At 39.9% G+C, this 25,327-nt stretch overlaps 3 protein-coding genes across 7 annotated transcripts in view; 1 reads left to right on the top strand and 2 right to left on the bottom strand.

The window, feature by feature from the left end:
* Window positions 1-4,289, top strand: part of LOC131684445 (putative epidermal cell surface receptor) — a 153,281-nt gene extending 148,992 nt beyond the window's left edge. For all 5 annotated transcript variants that reach the window (XM_058967314.1, XM_058967315.1, XM_058967317.1 and 2 more), the window contains 4 exons: window positions 2,223-3,102; window positions 3,156-3,331; window positions 3,395-3,616; window positions 3,680-4,289. In XM_058967314.1, coding sequence (XP_058823297.1) covers window positions 2,223-3,102; window positions 3,156-3,331; window positions 3,395-3,616; window positions 3,680-3,687 — 1,286 coding nt within the window. In that variant the 3' untranslated portion in view covers window positions 3,688-4,289. The remainder of the gene's footprint in view (window positions 1-2,222; window positions 3,103-3,155; window positions 3,332-3,394; window positions 3,617-3,679) is intronic.
* A 5,101-nt stretch (window positions 4,290-9,390) lies between these two features.
* LOC131684444 (DNA helicase MCM8) lies at window positions 9,391-12,162 on the bottom strand. Its single transcript, XM_058967312.1, has 3 exons — window positions 11,743-12,162; window positions 9,979-11,691; window positions 9,391-9,921 (listed from the first exon to the last, which is right to left on the bottom strand). Exons 1-3 carry the CDS (start codon window positions 12,044-12,046, stop codon window positions 9,422-9,424), a joined length of 2,517 nt encoding a protein of 838 aa, XP_058823295.1. The 5' UTR covers window positions 12,047-12,162; the 3' UTR covers window positions 9,391-9,421.
* Window positions 12,163-23,981: 11,819 nt separating this feature from the next.
* Window positions 23,982-25,075, bottom strand: LOC131681531 (uncharacterized). Its single transcript, XM_058962349.1, has 4 exons — window positions 24,776-25,075; window positions 24,595-24,709; window positions 24,168-24,543; window positions 23,982-24,104 (listed from the first exon to the last, which is right to left on the bottom strand). Exons 1-4 carry the CDS (start codon window positions 24,849-24,851, stop codon window positions 23,982-23,984), a joined length of 690 nt encoding a protein of 229 aa, XP_058818332.1. The 5' UTR covers window positions 24,852-25,075.
* Window positions 25,076-25,327: the final 252 nt, after the last annotated feature.

Genomic DNA, 25,327 nt, shown 5'->3' with positions numbered 1-25,327 from the left:
ACTACTGAGTTAATAGCGTCCACCGTGGACTTATCCTTTCGAAAACCAAACTGATTGCTTGACTGGCCGTCCGTTCCTTAGCCTGTTGATGATAATCCTCTCAAGCAGTTTGCCCGTCGTGTCGATCAGGCAAATTGGTCTGTACGCCGATGGTTCGCCCGGCGGCTTCCCGGCCTTCGGCAACAGTACCAACTTCTGCCTTTTCCATCTATCGGGGAAACGGCACTCGTCAAGGCATCACAATGCCTTGCGGCGCAGGAGGCCAGAGACTTGTGGCTCGAGACGGGAAGAGTACTTCGATAATCCTCGCCAACTGGTCCGGTGACCGTTCGGGGGGTGGTCTTAGCCATCACGATCCTGTCGGCGCCACCCACAGATTCGCGTTGGCACCCTCGCACAGGTTGTCGAAACGCGCTTGGCCTTATTAAGGGCCAATTTCGTAGCTCGAAACACTTCACGGCGGTCCGTTCTTACCTCCTCGGTGCGGGCTCATTGCGTCCTACGTCTAGCGTTGAGGCAGGCTGATCGTAGGGCTGCAATCTTGGCACTCCACCAATATACCGGGCGTCTGCCATTTCTTGGCAGGGTTTTCCTCGGCATGGTGGCGTCGCACTCGCATGATAGGACAGCTACTAGTGCATCCCCGCTTAGACTGTCGGTGTTGGCCTCCAGTCCCAGCGCTGCGGTGAAAACTTCGCTATCGAAGTGATTGGTCTTCCACCCGCGTACCTGGCAGGTTCACCCGACCTCGGATGCTGCACACCATAGTTGATCCTAAAGCTTATTGCTGGGTGATCACAATGGGTGTATCCCTCGTCTACCCTCTAGTCCATGTCTGGAACCAGACCCGGGCTGACAAACGTTACGTCAATCTATGACTCGAACCCATTCCTACGGAATGTGCTAGTGGAACCATCATTGACTAGCACTGCGACGAGTTTCGCAAGCGCCTCCAGTAGCGCTTGGCCCCTGCTATTTTTACAGCGGCTGCCCCACTCCACTGCCCAAACGTTAAAATCTCTCGCTATGACGAACGTAAGAGGCCACCTTGGTGGGGCATATCAGCTACAATAGAACACGCCATTGATCTTGGCAATCGCGACACCCTCCGCAGAGGAAGTTAGGTATCGAAGGATACGAATGCTGCAAGTAGGGACAGTCAACTGCTTTAAGAATGTGTTAGTAAAATAGAAATGGTTTTCTTTGGAAAAAACATGAAAAAACTGCACTGCACTGCTTGATAGAATACAATGTTTATACTCCAGCCCTTATCGGGATAAACACTTTCGTCGATATCGCTTAACTCGGAATGAAGTACTGAATAACGCGTATGTAACGAACGAGTGCTTGGTTACGAATGTTACAAATGACGCTTATTTTCATAAAGTTGATTTTATTTAGGCAAGCTAAAAATTTAGGTTTTCTGTTAATATTTCATTGCATTTTCAAAAATGGTCTAAGATCTATCTTTTGGTAATATTGCATAAGTTATAGAACTTGAGAACAGCGCGAAATAAGCGTATGATTCTGATGTCGTACGTTCCGTTCGAAAAACGATATCATCTGAAATAATCAGAAACCTGCTCTCAAATTTTGTACATGTATTCTCTGAAAATGATGTTTTAGACAAAAATAATAAAATAATCGCAGCATAAATGGCTAGTTTCAATCAATTTATCCAAAAAAGTATTCATAGTATTTTTTCATATATGGCAACCGTATAAGTTTTGTTCTAAAAATTAATATTAAAATAATGTCAATAATTGTTATCTATTAAATCAACAAAAAATAATCACTGATAGTACCACCGAACTCTTTTGCAAACCAGTATAATACCAATAATCAGAAGTAACTACCAAGTTCTATAAGATTTCCTATCTACATGACAACTGATTTGCGATTATGGGCGGTATTGAAGACATAAACGAGTATAGTTAAAATAAGCGCCAATACGTTAAAAGCTGGATAGACCTTGATCTAACTAACTTAATCGATGCATGGAATAGCGGAAACCATTGTACATCTAACCTAATTATAATTAAAATTCTTACTAAATGTTACGATTTGCATACTCTTAAGTTCAAATTGATCACGATGTCTTGAAATGTCCTCGCGGTTCAACACCGTTCTAAACCTAATAAAACCCACCAACACTGTTCAATATCGATCAGCCTCCCAACAATTTCATAATTTCCATAATCAATCTTCTAACATCTTTACAGGACCTAACCTCGGCTTCCCGTCGCTGCAAACAGATCTGAAAGTGCTCGCACTGGACGCGATCGACCCGAACACCGTTCGCGTAATCTTCATCGTACCGCAAGTTTTCGTCGGTCTGCACGGCCGAGTCGAGCTGCGGTACACTCGTACGCGCAACAACGACACCTCGACCTGGCAAGCGCAGGTGTTTGCTCCGCCAGATGATCTGATCGCTACCTCCCAGCTGGAATTTGAACTGCCTGGACTCGACGCAAACACGGAGTATCGAGTGAAGATCACTCTAGTCTTACGGGATGTTAATTCACAGCCGTCTAGTCAAGTGTACACCGTTCGAACTCCTTCCGATCGATTAATAACTCCGCCACCACTGATCAACACAGATCTGCACTATCCCCATCTTAGTCATCCAACGAACTTCCTTAAAGAGATCATCCAAGATCCACTGTTGCGGGCGAATGATGTGAACGCTACCTGGGCTAAAGTCACCTGGCGTAAGCTGGACGACGAGGAACTGGACTACGTGGACGGAATTCAGCTCCGATATAAGGAGATCGATGGAATGGTATACGATGCTACTCCACTGATCCATCGAGCACTAAGCGAGTACACGGTGGAGAATCTAAAACCGCAAACTCGCTACGAAATGGGAATATTCTTTATCCCCTTCCCAGGACATGGAGAGGAGATACGGGCTGGAGAGATGCTGCAGTTTACCACGGCGCAACGAATCGATATGTATGGATTCGAAGTCGTAGTCAATGTCAGCAAGGTAAAAGCCAGTAGCGTTGAAGTCAGCTGGTCAGGGGTGCCCTACCCGGAAGATAAGTACGTCAATATCTATCGAGCAATCTACCAAAGCGACAGCGGCAAGGAAGATTCCAGGTAGGTGTGATATTTCTCGCAAACGATATTCGTTTAACTATCCTCCATTTCAGTGTGTTCAAAGTAGCCAAACGAGATTCGACAACAGGAACGCTTATCGTGGACCTCAAACCCGGAACACGATATCGGTTGTGGTTAGAGATGTACCTCACGAACGGCAGTATAAAGAAGAGCAATGTGGTGAACTTCATTACCAAGCCCGGTGGCCCTGCGATACCTGGTAAACCTGGTCAGTAGTCGATGTCTTAGAAGTGTAAAAGTGCCTAGAACTTTACCGAAATTCCATTCGCAGGTAAACTGTCGGTTGCTGGCTCCGATGCACTTCAGGGTGACTATTACGGACCACTAGTGGTGGTTGCAGTGATAGCGTCACTGGCGGTCATGTCTACTCTGATATTGCTGCTAATTCTCACCAGAAGAAGAGTGCAAAGTGCCACAATTACACCACCCCGCAAGAACGAGGTTTCCTATGACAATCCTAGCTATAAAGTCGAAATTCAGCAGGAGACAATGAGTAAGAATGCGACTACCTTCGAACTGAAACTTCTTTAACTAAATTTTCGCCAATCATTTACAGATCTCTAACGACGAGACGACCACGTAGCTGCCCGTTCTAGTTCGGAAACGATGACGATTTTATCTATTTATCAACTGAGCCATCGCAAGGCACTTTTTGTATATTTATTTCTCGCTTTAGATTTGCTTACAACCCTGTACATAGGCTAGGTTAGTGAAGTATCACATAGGCCAAGATATACAAAAAAAAACTAGATTCCGTCCTCAGCTCCTCTCCTGCATTTGACGGCGTGTTCAATTTTTCAGAACCCTACTGCGGCAGTTCCAAAGCATAATTTTCTCTGCAAAGCTCTTGACTGTAGAGAAAAGTTCACGAACTGTTATGTTCACATTCCTCAGTAGAAAAGTAACCGAACAAATTCCCAGTGACCATTTCCAGGTCCTAGTTAGAAGAAACAAAACATGAGAGACTAATAGAACAGCTCAACAATTTGAAGGAACCATTGGTAGAGTGAATGAAACGATCATTTCAACTGGTCCCGAGTTAACATTAGGTTTATACTGATTAAGTAAAGGCTGTAAATATATTTGTATACAATAAACCGAAATGTCTAAACCCGTACTTTAGATAAAATAACTGCACTAGTGTAATTTCAGATATTTTTGTAAATAAGAGATATTTTTAAAGTAAACATTATTTTTCTGACATTCATAAACGAAAAATCCATCACGAATACAAGATGTTTAGTCCCTCGTTCTTTAGATGGAAGCCTAAACATGTGTAGATTCCTTGTCTACTCCTGGTAGGACAAAGTGAAAGGGCAGTGGCGGATCCAAGGGGAGGGTCCTGGGGGTCCGGACCCCCCGAAAATTTTTATCTCCTTGAGAAATTTTAAAATACTTTTTATTTTAAATTCGTTCTAAATTCCAAATCATTCCAAACCAGATTCGACAACCAAAACTGATTTTAATTAAAAAATTATTACATATTACGTCTTCCAACCCGCCACAAATGGAGATATACATCTACTCCTGAAACGCCCATGTATTTTTCACTTCCAGTAATTTTAATTTTGCTCTTCATGACCAGATATCAACCAATTCTCTGGCCAATGACGACTGACGTATTCTGGGGTGCAACGCAGCTGAAATGAGATACCTTGAATCCTCCGCCACAGCCAACCAAGCGATCTTCAACCGTGCTGATACTGTTCGTGAGGTTGACGATCGCGACCTTCTAACGAGATCAAGACGTCAACATGCGCTCACTGCGACCATAATGTCCTCAACAGCCACACGAGATCGGGTGGTTGTGTGCTTATCACTTTTCGCCATGGTATATCCCGCGATCAACGCTAACCGGGGACCGTGCTCCACTTGCTCGGCTATCAGTGAAACTCGCCGATCACAATCTATTCCTGAGTTCGTGTATTTTTCACCTGATAGAATTCGCGATTCCGCCCTGATCGACGAACATCTCTTCTCCACTTCTTTCAACATCTCGATCGCTACCCCGTCTAATAATGTTGTGATCCTGGGCGACTTCAACTTACCTGGCCCGTCGTGGTACCAGGCAAGTAATGGATTTCTACGATTGGGTACCGAAAAATCTGCGCTTATTATTAATGGCGATTTCGCTTGAACCCGAAACTGAGTCAGGTTCTAACCCCCAACCGCTGTCAGTTCATACTGCTGACAGCAGTTGGGATTAGAAACTGACTCAGTTTCGCTTCAAACGAAAACCACATAAGACATTCACCGAAACACGCTACACCAACCAAAGAGAATAGGGAAAGAGACGAATAGTGTGAAGCCAAAAATACCTTATTGAGCAGACCAATCGTGCAATGTAAATAAACATTACTCATGCCTGAGTTGGAGGAGATAAGTATTGTACTTCTATCAAAAAAGAAATTTGAATTTTCGTCAGAATTTAGTTCAATCGTGATTGTAAGGTGCATTCTAGAGTATATGTATGAGTAAAAATATGCTTTAGAATTATTTCATCTCTTTGTTTCGAAATGCACATCGTTTGATAAACAAATCCATCGATCGACATACGGTTTGTTTTCAAAATATAATAGGAGTCATTTAAAGTGCTGCCTGTAGAAGCGGTTGCCAAAATTCTAGTGTTGAAATCATCATAAAGGGAGTGTTGCCGTTTTGACTGATTTTCACTCTTCGTCTCTTTCCCTATTCTCTTTGGTATTTGCTATATGCACTTGAAATTAGGTTATGTAGCGGTGGTAATAAGCTTCCCATTTTAGTTTAATCGCAAGAACAATTTTGAATTTGATTGAGTTTAACTCTAGGGGCAGATCACTTGTAATGCATTTTTAAAAATCGGCGAAATTAAATGCATTTATTTCCATCAAAATAGAAATTCATAATGTATTTTGCGTTGCGTGCAATGTTGTTTGCGTTGCGTGTAAGACGTCAAAACCCTACAGAAAAACTAGCCCTACATTTAACAAAACGTCGAACAAAGTGGATCAGCGTAGAACGTTTGTTAAACAAACTTTTCTGTGAGGCAGTGCAAAACTGATGCAAAAATGGGAATAAAATGCATTTTTTTCAATTTGATGCAAATTTGTTATACATTCTTAGAGTGATCTGCCCGTAGGTTTAACTCATTTAACCAATTTTATCGATTCTTTAATTTAAATTTTTTTGAATTGTACTGAATGTGGTGAATTTGGCATCACTCTTGCACCTGGTATAATCAATCTGCAAAAAATGTTGCGTGGCTGATTTTTGGAACAACATGTGTTCTCATTCAGCCCTTCGTTATGCAAATTCGCGATATTATGACAAATCGGCTAAGCGCGGCCGTTCCTTTCAATCGGGAAAGGCCGCGTGGAATTTTAAGTAAATGCGCTAATATTGTTCTGTTGTTTGCAATCCGCACTATCAGAACGGGGTTGACAAAATGGAGGCTGTCCAACGCTGGCGCCGATTCATGTGATTTGCACTTCGACATCTCCCATAGTGAAACAGGATTCAGCTTCCAAGTTACAAAACCGTTGTCAGTTAATACAGCTCGATACTATTACATATTGTCTGCCACAGTGAATTGTTCTACAATCCTCGAACGCCCGAATCTTCAAACACACACTCGAGTTCTATGTAATAACTCTCTCCTACGATTACCTTTTAGGAGAACCAACTATGATCGCCAGAGCACTGCCATAGACTTCCACTGCACAAGGAATACGATTAAAGCTAAGTTTTTGATAGTAAAGTTCAAAAACGCTTCAAAAACCTAGCATGTAGTGTGTTGGCACTATGTGGAACTCTCTTTCGTGCCTAAACACTCTTTATCCTTCTTCTGCCCTTTTTTCCCACGGAACTACATCAACCCAGTAAAGTTCAGCCGGAAATGAATTGGAATTCTGGCTGGTTCCAGTTAGTATCCTGGCTCCAGTGACACAACCTATTCTAACTAGAATCGGTTGTGTCATTGGAGCCGGAATACAAACTGGAACCAGCCAGAATTCCAGTTCATTTCCGGCTGAACTTAACTGGGAATGTATTACTTCGTGGGAGGGGGAGATGGGCCTCGTTGTGCTTTCATCGCATCGCTCATGAGTGTTTCGCAGTTAACTCGGAACCTCGCTTTATGCAAGAAATGGCTTCACCTTTGAGCTATTAAATTCCCAACTTTTCTTTTGCTTTCCGCCATTCTCTCCAATTACACCACTTAGATCATCTGCGTGATTCAGCCATTTAGCCCCGGACTCCACTCGAATATTCACTAGCATAAAGTACAGCAAGCCATATATAGCTACGGTCTCAGTGAGCCATTTAGCTACGAGCTTTGTTGCGATCTACTCGTATACGCCCCCGCGTTTAACTCACCTTACTCCAACTGAGAGTTCCCCAGTGGCATAATTTCTCTCAGTACTGAAGTAAGTTTCATAAGCCATTTAGCTCCCAGATTTGTTACGATATACTCAGATAGTCCGCGGCGGTAAATCTATCTTACGCTGACTGTGAGTTCCCCAACAGTGGATTTTTACCGAAAACGATTCACATTTTCTTGACCATTTAGCTCCCCGCTTTGTCACGAGTCACTCGAGCTAGTGGTGGAACTAGCGCACTCAACTGGTCAGTCGGTAGATGCCGAGATCTGTCTAGCGATTACGGGCACAGTGTGGTTCCCGATTCGCTGTCAGTCCAACGATCTGCCGCTGACTGTTCGACTTTTCCTACTCACTCTAGTCCCCGGCAGTGGAACTAGCCTCATTAGTTACGCGTGAGGGTGTCAAAATGTCCGGCGACTCCAGGAGGACCGTGGCATCTGGTACACCAGCGCCTTGACCAACCGGTGTACCAACGCGAACTACTCGGTGAATTTAGCCTGCTCTACGGTTACCAATAAGGTACACTCATCTGAACTGTCAGCTCTGCTCATTAGTTCGTTGATCTCCATTTCTGTTTCAGTTTCACTAGTATCTGCTCAACTACTCTACTGACGGTATTCCGCATCCTTTCTTCTTCACACATCTCTTATACGACATTATTTGCTATTATAGCCGGAAACTCGCTTTCCACTTCCTCGAATCTAGAACGGTCGAAGGCCACGTACCTCGGTGGTTCCGTATGACCGAACTGACGAAAGTTCTTCCTGATAGTGTCGCAACCTGATAAATAGGAACTGCGCTAGACAAAGGTCTAAGGGATCATCCATAAATGACGTAGCATTATATAGCGGAGGGAGGAGTCGCAGCGTACATCACGCCGTCATTTACTTTGACAACAAAAGCGTCTGCCTATTACCGCCTCTGGTACAGCCGATAGTCTTCTTTCTACTTATATTTTCCTTCTTACTTCTACGGTGCAGTACGCCATGTGCTTTCCATATGTTGACCGTTACTCTGTCCTTCACCAACCTTCTTGGGTTGCATTAGTTCCTCCTTCTCAGCTGGAGTTTTCTTTACTCTCTTGACGGAACGAGTATACCGGTCACCTTTCGAACTGCCACGGACTTCTGCTACCATTAGCCCACTTGCTGTTTCGGAGAGGTGTCATCCATCCTCACAAAGGTAGTGGAATAGCGTGGATGTCGGTCCATCATACCATTCCAATGAAATCCTTATCCACGTCCGAGTTCTGTCACCAGTATATCAAAATTGGTACAATTACTGGTATCGATCCTAATGTTTTCGGTCGACACTCTAGTTAGGCTAGGCTGCTTTGTACTCGACTCATTACTAAAATCTTGGCGGAAGTGGTACAGACTCAGCTCAACAGAGCTGCTTTCAGATTTAAATGGTTTATAGAGGTTTACCAGAGTCCACTGACCAACCCCACGATATTTAAGACAAACTTTACACACAACTCGCAGAAGGTCTAGAGATGAAGCGCGGGGGCTGTCGGTATTCCATGTGTCTGTCTTTACACATCTCAGCAAGCATATTCTCCACATTAAGCGCAGGCATGGCCAGAGAGGGACTGCATCCAGGTAAAATTTAATTCTTCCATGCTTTCTATTCACCCAGATCGAGAGAATAGGTATGAGTCTGGGTCCATCTGCCATCAAATATGCATCCATTAAATAAGGTATGCCAGTTCTGTACCCCTTCCCTAACCTGACCATCACACGAATCAACAATGAAACACCGACAACGTAGCAGATCAGCTTAGGGAACTGCGAAAATCATTGGCATTTCCAGATCAGATTTTGCAGTGGCGTTTCCGAAGAAAAACACACTACTTACTACTAGTTCAGCCGTATATAACAGAAATAATATTTAATTGCAACACAAAATTAAAATCAACAGGTTCTGCAGACACTCTGGTCTCAGTCAGCCATATATTTGTACAGATCTTTACCCTTCTTCAACAGTATTCCTTGACAATTGAGCGAATCCAATAGTCGATTAAAATCGGTTCCCATTCCGACCATTTGTTTCAACTCAGACAGTGAGAAAATGGTTTTATTCTGAGCTCTCGACTTTTCTTGCAGCATCTGATTGAACCGCTTCACCAAGCTGGCCTGACTTGTACCGATGCCGTTGATCTGGCGTGTAGGTAGCAGATCACCTACCTCGTTGCTAAACACATCGATCATGCTGTACCGCAGGATGGCGATAACATCGAGGGCGTGCTTGATCGTTGCCACCGGCTCCAGATTGATCCTTGCTCGAGCTTGGGTAAGCCGAATAAGGGCCTCTAACTGCCGAGTGGTTACCGGAAGTTTGTCCATGCCCTGCTGAGCGCAACGCAATTCTTCATAGAAGCTTCTAATCGTTTCGGCAGCTTCCTCAGTAAGCATCGGATTTACATTTTTACGGGCGTAAGCTGCGAAGGGTTACAGCATTATAACTCCCTTTAAATGCGAAAGAACATAACACTTACCAATGTATTTCTGCAGTAGTTCTGGTGGAAGGAGATCCATCTTTTCACCACCCCTGAGCTTTAATCTATCCTGCAATGGAGCTTCCTCTGACGTACCAGCAGAGCTGCCACTATTCAAACCAGAAAGAACTGCTTGAAAGGCAACCCCGTGTGGAACCTGACCACCTCGTACACCGTGCAATCGGTGGATATTAGCCGCCAGAATATTATCCAAATGAGCATCATGTCGATCTAGTTGAATAAATACTAAATCAAACCGGGATAGCAGAGCAGGTTTCATTTTAAGATTTTCCGTGACAGTTTTGGACTTGTCATAATGCCCTCCGGCTGGATTTGCCGCCGCCAGTATGGAAGTTCGCGCTGGTAACGAGCAAATGACACCTGCTTTAGCTACACTCACGACTTGCTGTTCCATGGCTTCCAGTAGCACCTGATGGTTGCCGGACATTTTATCGAACTCATCAATACAGCAAACTCCCTGGTCGGCTAACACTAGTGCACCAGCTTCCAACGACCCACCAGTACCCTTTTCCATTCTAACAGAAACTGTAAGACCGGCATTAGACGTACTGTTTCCACACACGAAAATACCTCTCGGCGAAACATCAGCGCACGATTGAAGTATCTGGCTTTTTCCAATTCCTGGATCACCAATCACCAAAACGTGTATTTCCGAACGACGATTTCCAGCGATGGCTGACCCACCGAAAAGTCCCAGCAAAAGTCCTGCTTTGATCATTTCATGTCCGTAAATACTTGGACACAGTGATTGAACCATCAGACGCAATGGACAAGGTTCCGCACGAATCGTTTGTATGGCTTCAATATCCAGATCACTAAAATCTCCCGCCTTATGCCAACTGGTCATCGAATTTTTATTGCTTCTGATTGCCACCGCTTGCATGTACATTTTATACATACTGGCGGTGCTCCTGGCTTTGGCGCTATTTTCTTCTTGTGGCCGTCCTTTAAGAATGCCAGTAATTGTGACGTCGTCACCAGGGCACACCAAATCGACCATTTCGTGGGTTAGTTCAACCTCAATACTTCTGGGTACCTGACCGTGCTCTGCACGAGCTCCAAGCATTGATTCTTGCAGGCGAACCGATTGAAAAGCTTCTGTTCGGGTGAATATTGACGACCGCAGCGGAACAAAGTTGCTTCTAGCTTTACAGCCTTGCCGACAAGAAGTTGGTAAAGTAAAAATTCCATCCGTCTGCCGAATGATTTGCTGTCCTTGGCATAATGAGCAACGAAATGCCATCCACGTGTTGACTATCTGCGAGGATCCAGCTCGAATAACAGTCCCACGAATGGCAATCAGCTTGCCAAAGCTGTTGACCTTCATGTGTCGCAAATGGACCTCAGGCCCGTGGCCTATGACTCGAGGGCGAATTGGTTGTAACATAAGTTTATTGCTAGCGGCAGAAATTTCGGAATGCTGAGTGCCATTGTCCTGTGTAATTAATTTTGTAAGATTCTGGTGGATAGCTAATCCACAAACTGCTAGTGTATGCTCTGGATTATCAGCCATATCCTGTCGAAAAGTAGGCCATTCCCGTCTAATATCAGCATCGTCCTCGACAGTTGCAATTTTCAGTTCAAACCAAAATTCCTTACATATTATATCCACATCGTACAATGTTGGGTTTCTGGTATAATGACGTTCCATCATCTGAGTTCTAGTCAGTGTCTTGGATCCTTCGCTATAAGCTACAAGATAAATAATCAGGCTACGCACAATATGAAAAAAAAACTTCTAACCTTCCTGTGGAAAATACAGCTTCCAGCCTGGGTACTCGCAAGGTTCGTTTTCTAATATGATGGAAAGCAGTTGCGTTGCCTGTGAGATGCTGGGAAATGTAACACGATCACCAACTTCATCTCCGCTATTCATTGGCATCTGCGGTATTTTATAGGTAACAGATTTTTCGCGAGGGGGTCCATGGTTATTACCATAATTGTACGGTCGCCAAAATCCGCGTCCACGCCAGGATCGATTTCCACCGCGTGATACTTTTGAGCCTCGGCCTCCACGAGACGTTGACGGGCCAGCTGGGGAATCCATCCGTGAATCCCTAAACAGTAGTGGTCGCTTTGAATAGTTTTAACACCGTTAAACCGGTTAAACCAACGTTAAACTAAATTAACCCTCAGCTGTTTACCGGAAAAAATAAACACAATTGTGTTAAGATTAGATGCGTATGCGTTGCAAAAATCATCAGCATAAATGTCAACAAAACGGTGCGCACGCACTGAAACAAAAAGTAGCTATTATTCTACTGCAATGAACTACATGATTGGGTGATAACAGTTTCTGAAGAATTTCTGCTCAAAGTTAATTTTAAATTTAATTTTTGAGCCTTAATCATATGTTTGTCGAGATTTAAGGTTCAACTGAGAAAGCTTGGAAAAGCAGCCATCTTGGAAAACGAAAAAAGCAGTTTTTTCTCACACTGTTGGGAAAATCTTCATGAAAATCAATCAGCAATACTCTACCAATGCTCCGAATACATTGCCCGGATAGAATTTTACAATAGCATTTACCCTACAAACAATCATAAAATAATAAATATTATAGTTATTACTGTTTCAACATTGTTCGATGCCAAGTTCTCACAGTAGATTTACAATAAAATTTCATGTAACAATAAATTTCACTGTTCAGCAAAAAACTGATACAGTGCATTCACATTAAATTTTACTGTTTTCGAGAAAAAAATGTATGGAGAAAAACTGATTTTTTTAATGTTAAGATACATAACCACCCCCCTTTTTCACTGTAAAAGTCTATTTTACATTGAAATTTACTATAAAAACGTTAAAGTTTATTGTTTTTGTATTGTAGCATAACACTAAAACTTACTGTAAATTATTGTAAAAATACTGCACTGTCACAGTGAAAATCAAGGTTTTGTTACTGTACATTTCTATTCGGGTGATTTATTTTCATGAAGATTTTTTCAACAGTGTGAGAAAAAACTGCTTTTTTCGTTTTCCAAGATGGCCGCTTATTGAGGCGTTCTCAGTTGAACCTTAAGGACATCGTGAAGAGAGTCACAAGCTGGCAGCTAAAATGACTGCCGTCGTTTCTGCTTCTTCTTTTTATTTCATCGTCAAAATCAAAACATTGCATTGGCGCCTAGGGGCAGATTCTAGGGGCAGATCACTCTAAGAATGTATAACAAATTCGCATCAAATTGAAAAAAATGCATTTAATTTCCATTTTTGCATCAGCTTTGCACTGCCTCGCAGAAAAGTTTGTTTAACAAACGTCCTACGCTGATCCACTTTGTTCGACGTTTTGTTAAATGTACACTAAGAAAAATTATATAGTAACACTTACCATATGAGGAGGTTAATTAGACTTTGCGAGTATAGTGGTTTTTAACCGACTATAGCATTAGCTCACCTTAACTATATCCATGCTCACTTTCACTATACTCGAGCTTTGTACCATAATAGTAATATTGAACATTCTATTGCAAGCATGACTATTGTGAGTGGAATGTTCAGTGTAACAATATGCGTAGTTATGTTGACCTAACGTTTTATCATAATAGTGAAATTGAACACTATGTTGTCAAAATGACCATTATAAGTGGGCTGCTTGGTATAACAATAAGCATAGTAATCCTGACCTAGGCCTGTTTGTAATAACTAAAACATTGGGACTTTGACATTTGTTGACTAGTTATTTTGAGAAAAGATATTGTTATTCTGAAAATGACGCCTGTTAATATAACTAGATGGATGGTAAGAGTGAAATAAAGCGATCCGTATATTTTTTATCTAGTTTTTTTTATTAAAATAATAATTTAGATAATAATCACAGCGGCAATTTACCAGCAGACAATAGATTGTGCCGAAATACCGCTCGACCGAGGATGGTAGAACCATCAATGGTGCTTGCCTTCTGGTGAGTCTGAAGCAAGACTGCAAAATCCTGCTGTTCTGATCGACGAATGATACGGTCCAAATACATTTTCTCCAAAATAGAATACGCAGGAAGGTATTGACAGCGCTCATCTTTGAAAAGAGTAGCCAGCATGCGCGATTTTTGTTGACCAGCCGAAGCAAGAACGGTACATATTAGTACTTACTTTCACCCTCTTCCACAATAGATCGGTAGGACAGTTCACTGTAGCATTGGACTGCTTCGATAAATTTACGACGATCTAATCTAATAATCCTCGATGATGATCTTAAAAAAGCTCTTTTTAGTCTCATTTTTCTGCAGTCACGCTAAAAAAATAAATCGAAAAATTTATGGTTTGAGAACGTTACAGTTCATTATCATATAAAATTTCAGTATTTACTCACCTGGTGCAATACTAATGAGTAAAGCAAACTCCTGGTACTGTTCCGTTGCGATTTTCTGTTTCGTCAAACTTTTGAGCCTATTCTTAGTGTAGAGACCTTTAAGGCTAGTGCTGACTCCTATTTGGTCACCAAGAACCCTTTCCGGCTAAGACTCGATTATGCGATGGTTTATAAGGCCTTACCATAAAATTATAGTAATAGTAAAAAAAATCGAAAAGTCTTCAAAGCACGCCCGTATGTTATGTATACGGTTTTTCACTGTAATGGCCGCGACATGTAGGAATACATTTGGGAATGCAAAAATCGACCAGGTTTATAGTTGACAATAATACAAAGTATAGTCAGCTGAAAAGCACTATACGCAAATGGTGCTTACGACATGGGTGTCGTCCACATAAACGATGTAATGTAGTTAATTCAACCTTTGTGTTTTCATAACAACTGTACATTAAGTCTTCGGGACTTATTAATACATTGTGCAGAGAACAATGACACAAAAAGTAGTTGTGACAATGACACTGGTTATATAAGATGCTCATATTTTCATTTTAACTTTTTTTTAATAGTGATTCAGACTATTCCATTATCAGTTTTAAGATTACAAATATTGTTGGAGTGACCATGATCAAATTGTCATAAATACCAACATTATAGTTGAGCGGTAATCGATTTTTCTAGTATTGTTTACGATACAGAAGTTTAGTATTACCGATCTCATGGTCATTCCTACTTTTTTGGCAAATAGTCAAAACAACCATAAAAGTCTGGTCATATATACTATAGATTTTTTTCTCAGTGTAGGGCTAGTTTTTCTGTACACGTCACCAAAAAAGTACTGAATATTACGTACTTTCAACCCAACTAAGGCCTTCCATGCAGGAAGTCAAAAATAAGTAAAAGAGCATAACTGATTTTTGAGTTGCTGTGTATTAACTAATCGTTAGGTGAAAATCACTCAACGGAAAGAACGATTTTTCAGTGAGATTTACGGGTGTAGTAAAGTGCGGATTATTATTAAGTAACTAAAATAGATTTACCTGCGGATGTATTGTCCTACCATGTCGATTCTCGGTAAATTCCGCTAAATAAAAGAAGGCCTCAATAACTTTTCTTCAGGAGCTTCCGTGGAAAATTCTGAAAATCCTCTTTCCTTCAACTACGTATATGTATATACCTAGAAAAATGCAGAAACTATATTAATCATGAATTATGTATATTAGTTTAATAGTCTTACTTTATTTTTGGAGTTTTTCGTTTGAAAGCTATCACACAAAAACACATCTTTTTTTCACCCAACGTTAAGGTTCAAGTTACTTTTTTTGAGCATGTGTTAGGTTTGAACGCTGGGTAGTATGGGTAAGAAAAATTGTGTTCAGCTTTGCTACCGGATTATCCATTTAAACCTTTTCCAAACTCTAAACGAAGAATATCAGCCGATTTATTAGATCACAACGATTCAAATCATACAAAATAGCTGCTGGAAAAACTATCGGTTTCGCTAAATGGTGCTTTTGAAAAAGTGGCTGTGATTTTTTGTCACACTACCACACCGTGCTGGGGTACGCAACACAACTGCGCAATGAAAAAACCACAGCCACTTTTTCAAAAGCACCATTTAGCTAAGCCGATGGTTTTTCCAGCAGGTATTTTGCATGAATTGAATCGTGATTATCTAATAAATCGACTGATATTCTTCTTTTAGAGTTTTGAAAAGGTTTAAATGGATAATCTGGTGGCAAAGCTGAACATAATTTTTCTTACGCACACTACCAAGCCTTGAGGTAACTTGAGCCTTAAGTTTAAAGTTCGTGGATAGAACTGACTCGCTGGGTAGAAAAAACTTAATCACAGAGGTAAAATTCACCTAAAAAATGTAAACAATACGGTTTACTTACTATTAGGTAGTTTTAACGTCACCGTTCAGTACTTTTTTGGTGGCGTGTAGGGTTTTGACGTCTGATACGCAACGCAAAAAACATTGCACGCAACGCAAAAACATTGCACGCAACGCAAAATACATTATGACTTTCTATTTTGATGGAAATAAATGCATTTAATTTCGCTGATTTTTAGAAATACATCACAAGTGATCTACCCCTAGGGCAGATTACTCTAGGAATGTATAACAAACTTGCATCAAATTTGAAAAAAAATGCACACCAGTGTGTTTTAGAGGCTAAACTAAACCGATTTTGAATATCGGGGCACACATCTACGTCTGGGACGGGACTTGCCGATAGATGTTTTCTTTTTTTGACATTAAAAATGTCTTACTCCACTATCTGGGGCTAGGTGTCATTCTAAAATCTAAACTATCTCCCATGTAACGAAACTATGTAAGGTTTGCACGCTTATAACTCCGATATTACTAGATGGATTTTAATCATTCATACACCAACCGATTCAGAAACACCTAACTTAAATATTGGTAATAATTTAATATCTCCACAATAAAAGTAGACTTTTAAAAATTGGTAAAATTAAAAAGTTCACGAAAAACGGGAAAATTACCATTCGTGAGGCAGATTTCTCCGACACAGCCGTCATTAGAGGGTAGGTTAGTGGCTCAATCACACACGAAAAGTCATAAATAGAAGCAACGCATGTCCGTTTAAATCAGTTGTTGCTCTTATCCCACACGAGCAACGTCGTCTCCGGCCGATGCAATAAGCGCTATCGATTTTCGGTAACGTTGGCATTTGCACACACTCGCACCTAAGTGACTAAACCATATACGGTTAGTTTATAAATAGAGGTGACGCGTACCCGTTTGAATCAGTTTTTGTTCTTATGTCGAACGGGTAAGATCATGGCTGCAGCGTCTGGGCACTACAATAAGCGGTAGACGCTATGAATTTTCGGCAGCGGTGGCCGTGTGCGGATTTGTCGGGTACCAGCATGGTGTCACAGAATGATTTGCAAAGTGGGTGGGCGGGGTGGTTTGGATTTAATTCAATACGGTGTGTGCTGCTTAAGAGTGTTGCGTTTGAAAAAAAATATATTTATTTTTATGCATGCGTGTGCGTTGTAACTTGTGAATCCATGTTTACGGCGCTTTGTAGCTGCGTAGGGTAAAGAGCCAATTGGTTTTCATGTTTCATATTTCGGTTATATGTTTTTTATCAGTAAGGCATCTGACAACGTGCTTCTGTAGTTATTGCACTGTTCAGCAGCGTAGTATTTTATATAGGAGAGTACACTCAGGTTTTTTACGCGGATTTTGAAATTTACGCGGTTTTCATTAACGCGTTTTTTTTGACATTAAAAATGTCTTACTCCACTATCTGGGGCTAGGTGTCATTCTAAAATCTAAACTATCTCCCATGTAACGAAACTATGTAAGGTTTGCACGCTTATAACTCCGATATTACTAGATGGATTTTAATCATTCATACACCAACCGATTCAGAAACACCTAACTTAAATATTGGTAATAATTTAATATCTCCACAATAAAAGTAGACTTTTAAAAATTGGTAAAATTAAAAAGTTCACGAAAAACGGGAAAATTACCATTCGTGAGGCAGATTTCTCCGACACAGCCGTCATTAGAGGGTAGGTTAGTGGCTCAATCACACACGAAAAGTCATAAATAGAAGCAACGCATGTCCGTTTAAATCAGTTGTTGCTCTTATCCCACACGAGCAACGTCGTCTCCGGCCGATGCAATAAGCGCTATCGATTTTCGGTAACGTTGGCATTTGCACACACTCGCACCTAAGTGACTAAACCATATACGGTTAGTTTATAAATAGAGGTGACGCGTACCCGTTTGAATCAGTTTTTGTTCTTATGTCGAACGGGTAAGATCATGGCTGCAGCGTCTGGGCACTACAATAAGCGGTAGACGCTATGAATTTTCGGCAGCGGTGGCCGTGTGCGGATTTGTCGGGTACCAGCATGGTGTCACAGAATGATTTGCAAAGTGGGTGGGCGGGGTGGTTTGGATTTAATTCAATACGGTGTGTGCTGCTTAAGAGTGTTGCGTTTGAAAAAAATATATTTATTTTTATGCATGCGTGTGCGTTGTAACTTGTGAATCCATGTTTACGGCGCTTTGTAGCTGCGTAGGGTAAAGAGCCAATTGGTTTTCATGTTTCATATTTCGGTTATATGTTTTTTATCAGTAAGGCATCTGACAACGTGCTTCTGTAGTTATTGCACTGTTCAGCAGCGTAGTATTTTATATAGGAGAGTACACTCAGGTTTTTTACGCGGATTTTGAAATTTACGCGGTTTTCATTAACGCGTTTTTTTTTAAATTTACGCGGTTTTCATTTACACGGCCTGTATCCCCTGCGTGAAAAATCTGAGTGTAATTGCATCGGAAACAATCACATTCCCAGCAGAACTTTTTGTTTTCTAATTTCAAACACTTTCGTTTCGTACTGCACACAACGGAAAATTTTAAAACAGAACTTACCGTCCCAGCAGCAGTTGAAGCGGGTGTTCTTTTTCGATTCAAATTCAAGCCATGTCTTAAGCGTTACTGGACTTAAAATTGTTTTCCCAGTTAAACCAGTCAGAATATCTGTCCTACCCTATGTATAAAAAAACACAGTTCTAATTGCGTTTTAAGGTATACAACAAATACGGTTGGGTATACTAATTTAAATTTTAAAATAAATCTGTTCTAAATTATGAAACAAACCGCTGTACTGAAGATATAATTATGTCAGTCCTATTACCACATAAAACACCTATATAACATAAAACGCTGCAGAATTGGTTTAATAATACAATGTTTACACTACAGAGTTATAACACGTTTTAATAATTAGCAACAAGAAAAATGTCACCAAGATAGCATAAAAACCCGTTTTAACTGGTAGTGCGAACGTTGCATAACAATGTAATTTATCAAATAATTTCATTTTTCCACCACTAATCGATCAAGAAATACTTACACTTAAGATTGTGTACTTAAGTTCATTAGTACATTATTGAAAATTTAAATGGAAAATGAAATTTCATATTTTATGGAGAATCTGTATATTTCCGTTGGCGGGCGTGAGTTTCCTCATCACAGCTCTCAATATGGAACTTTTCTTTTGAATATATTTTCTGGACAGACCAGCCTATTTTTACTAGATGGATCAGCCAAATAATGCCAATCACCTAGTGAGATACTTGATTAATTAATAGATTACCGTTAAAAGACCTGCAATAAATTATGTTTTAATGGGGAGGGTATATAGCAAATTGTGACATATGAAAGTAGTAAACAAGAACGTGTGTCGATATGTGTGATAGATAAAAGCTATATTTTTAATGTCACCGTGGTCGTGTCCTGTACACAACCCTTTAATTTTTTCTTTCTGTTCATTCTATCGTTCGTCTCGCATAGCCTCTCTTTTTGCCTCACATAGTTTGAATGGACTGGCTGCATTGACAGTACCTTCTGGCTGCATTTGACGTTCGATTTTTTGCTATCTGCATGTCCCGTCTCAGATCTACATGATTCAAGGAATGCGATTCTTAAAACATTTAGTGAATTACCTTTATAATATACTAGCTAAAACCCATCGTTGCTGCGACTTTCAACGAAATAGAAGGAAATATAATTTGTTCTGAAGCGCCAACTTTTTTGAAACAAGTTATAGGATCTCCCAGAATTCTGCAATATTTGGTATAATCGTTCTACACAACATCTCCAAACATATTTTTGAACCAGATCTAGAGGTTTTGGAGATATAATTTTTTGAAAATAAAAAATCTATGTATATACCCCACATGCGTGGAAACGATGTAACCGCATGGTAGTTCACCATACACTTTAAGCGAGTCACAGCAGCTGTGAATGAAGAAATCTATGATTTACTTACAAGCTGGGTGCAACATTCGTTTTAACCTGGGGGCTGTCCATTAACCATGTAGAATAACATTCAGACATTGCAGACCCTCGCGTTCAAAATATTTTTACCAAGCGTCATCTTTGCTTAAAAATTCCACTTCAATAAACATCCAGGTGGTTTTGAAAGGGTCATATAGCGAACATGTAAAATCTTATTTTAATATCAGAGTAAGTATTTTTGAAGATAGAATACGCCTCGTGCAAGTTACACAAAACTAATCTTCTGTATATGTAATTTCTGGAGTTCAGGAATTAAGCCTTGGATTTGGCGTTGCGTTCAACCGTGAGGTAGATGTTGGAGAGTATTAATGGAGAGTATATTTCTCACACGCCCTCCCTCTCACTCTCTCTCTCTCTGTCTCTTTTTCTTCGTGTTCGTAGTAACTGTCACGAATCACATCTATTTCTCTATCAATTTCTAAGTTGTATAAGATCTTCTGCTAATCTGAAATATTTATTAATGTCCAATCATGTGTGCGACGTAATTGGTTTGAGGTTTGAGTAGACACAACTATTTTTGTCTGCCGTTATCCTGTAAATAGTTTTTTGCATTTTAGTGTAGAAGAGAACCACTCGTGAAAACGAGTTTAATATTTCACCCTACTTGGAAAGTAAAATATTTGTAGTCCTGAGAAAATTTGCAAAATGTTTGTATTATCACACACCCTCAAGATGGAAGGAGTATCCCTCCGAAACATTGAACTTAAGGTTGGCAGGATACCAAAAATCTAAAACTACATCAACTCCACTCGAATTCAGAACCTTTATATACACTATAATTAAGGAAATTCATGGCGATCTAGAAAAATATTTAACCTAACTGGGTAATATGGATGTTCGAAGAAGGAAATTTTGAAGAGAGGCATTCCACATGTGTTATTTAAGCTCTTCGTATCTCTATTGAATTTAAATATGTCATGTAAAAGGTAAGAACACCGTTTTTGTGATGATATTATTGAAATTCCATATTTTCTCCTTGTTTATTTGACAAGGCTCTATGCGTTAGCATAACTGAGCCGTGGGTCTTTTATGATTTTTACAATATGTAAAAATTAAAATTAACTTTCATGTGTCCATCGGGTCTTGTTGACGCAGCTTGCTGCTGCGTGTTGAGATCCTCTTCTTTGGTGGTGAAACATAGGGTGCGCCGTCTGCCACACTTTGGGGGTCATTCGGTCCGTCTTCTCTTGCATTTTCGTTCACGTCCATGTCGTCATCGAAACTGCATTCATGATGTTCACGGTCCGATGTTCTTGTTTGTTTTTTGTACTTACGGGTCGCTGTTGTAAATCCTTCGTCATCGGTATTTGATTCTTTATTGCTGGTGTTGGTTTAGAGGTATTTGGTGTAATCGTTGTTACTTCGCTGTTTGAAATGGCAGTTGGTTTGGTGTTGTTTACTGCCTGGTCCGCAGTCGTTGCTTTAACTGGTTGTGGTTTAGCATACGATGATTGTATACCGGTTTTGGTCGTAGAAGATGGAATTTCCTTACTAGTCTCTGCGCAAAAGAAGCTAGAGGTTCGGTATATTGAGACAAATTTGTCTCCTTCAAAATATCTGAAAGTATTTCTAAATTGATCTTAATTAAAAATCAAAACTGCAAAAGTTATATGAAAAAGACGCATTTTTTTAAATAAACTTTTCCGGTAAATTTCTTGAAAAATCAAGGGCCCTATTCTCATAGTCACGTCACCTAGTGACTAGAAGGAATTTTCCTTCTAATCACTAAGTGACATGACTGTGAGAATAGGGCCCCAAAAGTACACGACATAGAGTTCCAGTGACTTCAGCAAAGCTTTTTAAAATTTCATTTTCTAAAATTTTCTGGAAGACAGCGAAACTCTATCTCGAACCATTAAAAAGTTAATTTTCTGATATAAAAAAATGGAACCAGTATACTGCCCATAAAAGCATAAGAGTAGGGTAAGGTGGGGCAAAACCAACCTAGTAAATGGTTTTGGCTGTAAAATGTTCATTTTACATCGGATCAAGTCGTTTTATATACCAAATAAAAGGTTAGACTCCTGGGCAACTTTCTGTATATAGCATTTTATTTGGATCTTTGGAATATCTTGATTTACAAGTTTTTTACAAAAAAGTCCATTTTTGCTGTTTTCAAAAATGGTGGGGTAAACCCGACCCCCTATGTTTTTGGTTGATTTAGTGCAGATATTACTCAAATTTTATGGTTTTTCAATGATAAATCAATGAATGTTGTGTTATTGAATTGTAACATGAAGAAAATGGAGGTCAATATCAATCTTGGAATGCTAAAATCACGAGCAGTAGCACATAATGATATTCCCATTTGCATCGGAGCAATTGCTCGACGAATACGATAATCATCACGTTTTTGTGTCTTTCGTTTGTGATAATGAACCATTTTGCATAAAAATGATCAATAATAACAATAAAAATATATTTCAATTTGATAAATAAAAATTTTCTTAGCAAAAAAGCGGTCGGATTTACCCTAATATTTAGAGGTCGGATTTGCCCCACCGCGTCATTTTTCATTACGATGCAATTAACAAATATATCAAAAAGGTTTAACTAAATTCATCTATGTACTTTGTAGGACTTAAATCAAAGAATTTAAATTCATTTACATTTATTATGCAATCACTTTAACGATCAGGAATATCCTGTAGTCAATGATGCACAAAAGTCAAATCAAAAATTATAAAAACACACATTTTGTCGTATGAGCATCTCAATGTAGACTAATAAAATGCTGTCATATCACCATTATGATTATTTTCGAAGCTCTACACGACAACATTGATATTAGTTTGCGCAGTGCTTCTGATTTTTGGTAACAGAGGGGGGTCGGGTTTACCCAACGGTCGGATTTGCCCCACCTTACCCTATCATATTGAAAAACAGTAAGCCGAGAAAAACAATATTGAAGAGCCTTATGGATGGGACAACCATGTTTTGGTATTTTTTGGATATTTTCTAAACAAACCTGGTAATCTTATTTGTGCATTGTGATTCAGTGGTGATACATAATACAATCTAACAGACAGAGGCGGATTCAGAAAAAATTTCGGGAGGGGTCCGAAATTTCGATTTTAAATTGAACATTATACAATTCGTAATACGTAATAACTTTTTTAAAAGAATATCAGTTTTGTTAATCAAATTTGGTTTGGAGTAATTTTGAGTTTAAAGCTAATATAAAATTGAAACTAATTAAAAATTTCTCAGCAAGTAAAATAATTTCGGAGGGGGTCCGGACCCCCAGGACCCTCCCCCTGGATCCGCCACTGCTAACAGATAACTCATTTTCGACAAAAATCCATATGGGACTCTTATGCTTTTATGGTCAGTATAGTAAAGTGCAATATTTTATCATGAAAACGAAACTATATTTTTTATATTGTCAACCGCGAAATTTAAACATATTACAAAGGGTCAATTTATGATAAACCAAATTTTTAATATAACTTTTTCATTAGGGGTTTACTCAGAAACACAAATAGTGTTTTCGTTTTTTTGGAGATATCGTCAGTAGTCTTGTCACTGAGTTAGTATCGGATTGTGTTGAGTTGAGACAAAGTCGAAACGCAAATCCCATAATTAATTTAGTTATTGGATTTGCGCTCTTCACACGCAAAGTTGGTTTTAAACAATGTTTTTCTTAGTGAAGAAAAATAGTTTTTACCTAAATATAGCACATGAATAAAAGATGGCCGATTTGTGAAGCTTATACGTCGAATCATGTCAAATGAAAGAATTATAAAAAAAATGGTATTTTTACGAGTAAAATATATTATCGATGTTTAGATATTTCTACAAATCTTATTGATGTTTCTAAACATTTTTAACAATTGTAGCATACTTCCGGAAACGGAATTTCTGACAATGCGACATTCAACACATTTTGAAAATTCCATCGCCTAAAGGATTCAATCATCGGATCCCGAAAATCAAAATTCGTATTAATCTGAAAAAGTAAAAACGCACATCGTTACCAATAGTACACCTACTTCCGTCAATAAGTTCTCACCGCCCGGGCAATCATCTGCACGTGTGCATTATTTGGATGTCCAACAATTACAATATCGTTTTGACTGCTGATCGAACCGAATGTACAGCTTCCCGAAACTTGTCCAGTTGCAAAGAGCCGTTGCGTTGTCAGTGGCAACTCAAACTGACCATAGGTCACCAACAGCGTGCCTGGTCCTTGATAGCCGACCAGATCAGCATAAAAATCGAGTGCCACGCCAATGTTTCGCCAAATTATACCCGCATTGATTTGAGCCTCAGTATCCCGTAAGATATTCTGAAAGCGCTGCATGTTAAGCTCAATCGAACCAATACGTGTGACAAAGGCAGAGTGGAAAGAGACATTACCTTCCAAATGGATTCCCGACGCTGAGAGGCTGCATGATACAAACATTAGCAGAACTACAGATGTCCATTTCCAAACTTACCTGATCGGAGCCGTATAGTCTTCGATTGGCATGTCGGCTCCAGTTATGGCACGGGTTTCTAAAATTTCGACAAATCGTTTCGCTAGCTTTGCGATGTACATCTCTGGCTCGATAACTGTAATCAGCAAAAAGGGTGGTGAAAATTAATTACAAATTACACTAATATCAATCTAAATCACACTTTTTACAGCAGCAAGTACATCTTTTACGAAATATAGAATAGTGAATAAATAAAAAGGGCGCACTGATAGCTTCATTATTAGAACAGAACGTCATACAGAATAAACCGCAGTTGAGCTGGCTGGTAGCTACTTGATACGAAAATCTATTGTCATATCTGAAGCACTTAATCTGTCGAGATATCAAGTTCAGCTTGAACCGTTTCACCAATCGAAATTGGCGATAACGCTGATGAAATTTCGAACAATTTTATACGGGAAGTAGGATTCTTGGTTTGCAAAGCAATAAACTGAGTAAACTGTAACCACACCATACGGTCAGTTAGCTCTGATACAGCGAATATGCCTACTGGAACCTTTTTCACAAGCTTGGTCGAAATACGATTATGTTATAGTAAAGTGCATGTGTATTTTGAATAGAAAGTGTATTTGTGTAATGCCGTATGGTATCCGGTTGCTGAAATTTCTCGCAATATTTTAGAAAGAATTGTTCCCACGTCGTAAGAGGCTGTGATCCACTGGGAGTTTGATAACAGTCTGTTTCCTCTCTCCGG

Source organism: Topomyia yanbarensis, chromosome 2 (genome assembly GCF_030247195.1).
Source record: "Topomyia yanbarensis strain Yona2022 chromosome 2, ASM3024719v1, whole genome shotgun sequence".
NCBI lineage: Eukaryota > Metazoa > Arthropoda > Insecta > Diptera > Culicidae > Topomyia > Topomyia yanbarensis.
The sequence above is the reverse complement of the archived record's forward strand: the minus strand, read 5'-3'. Positions and strand labels throughout refer to the sequence as shown.

Excerpts from the sequence above, each read along its gene's own strand:
- LOC131681531 (XM_058962349.1), bottom strand. The coding sequence starts at position 24,851 with ATGAAGCTATCAGTGCGCCCTTTTTATTTATTCACTATTCTATATTTC. Across the intron at positions 24,544-24,594 it reads GACTATACGGCTCCGATCAG|CCTCTCAGCGTCGGGAATCC; the intron begins GTAAGTTTGGAA and ends TGTATCATGCAG. Across the intron at positions 24,105-24,167 it reads TGCAGATGATTGCCCGGGCG|ATTAATACGAATTTTGATTT; the intron begins GTGAGAACTTAT and ends TTACTTTTTCAG.
- LOC131684444 (XM_058967312.1), bottom strand. The coding sequence starts at position 12,046 with ATGGATTCCCCAGCTGGCCCGTCAACGTCTCGTGGAGGCCGAGGCTCA. Across the intron at positions 11,692-11,742 it reads GCTGTATTTTCCACAGGAAG|CTTATAGCGAAGGATCCAAG; the intron begins GTTAGAAGTTTT and ends TTTATCTTGTAG. Across the intron at positions 9,922-9,978 it reads ACTACTGCAGAAATACATTG|CTTACGCCCGTAAAAATGTA; the intron begins GTAAGTGTTATG and ends AACCCTTCGCAG.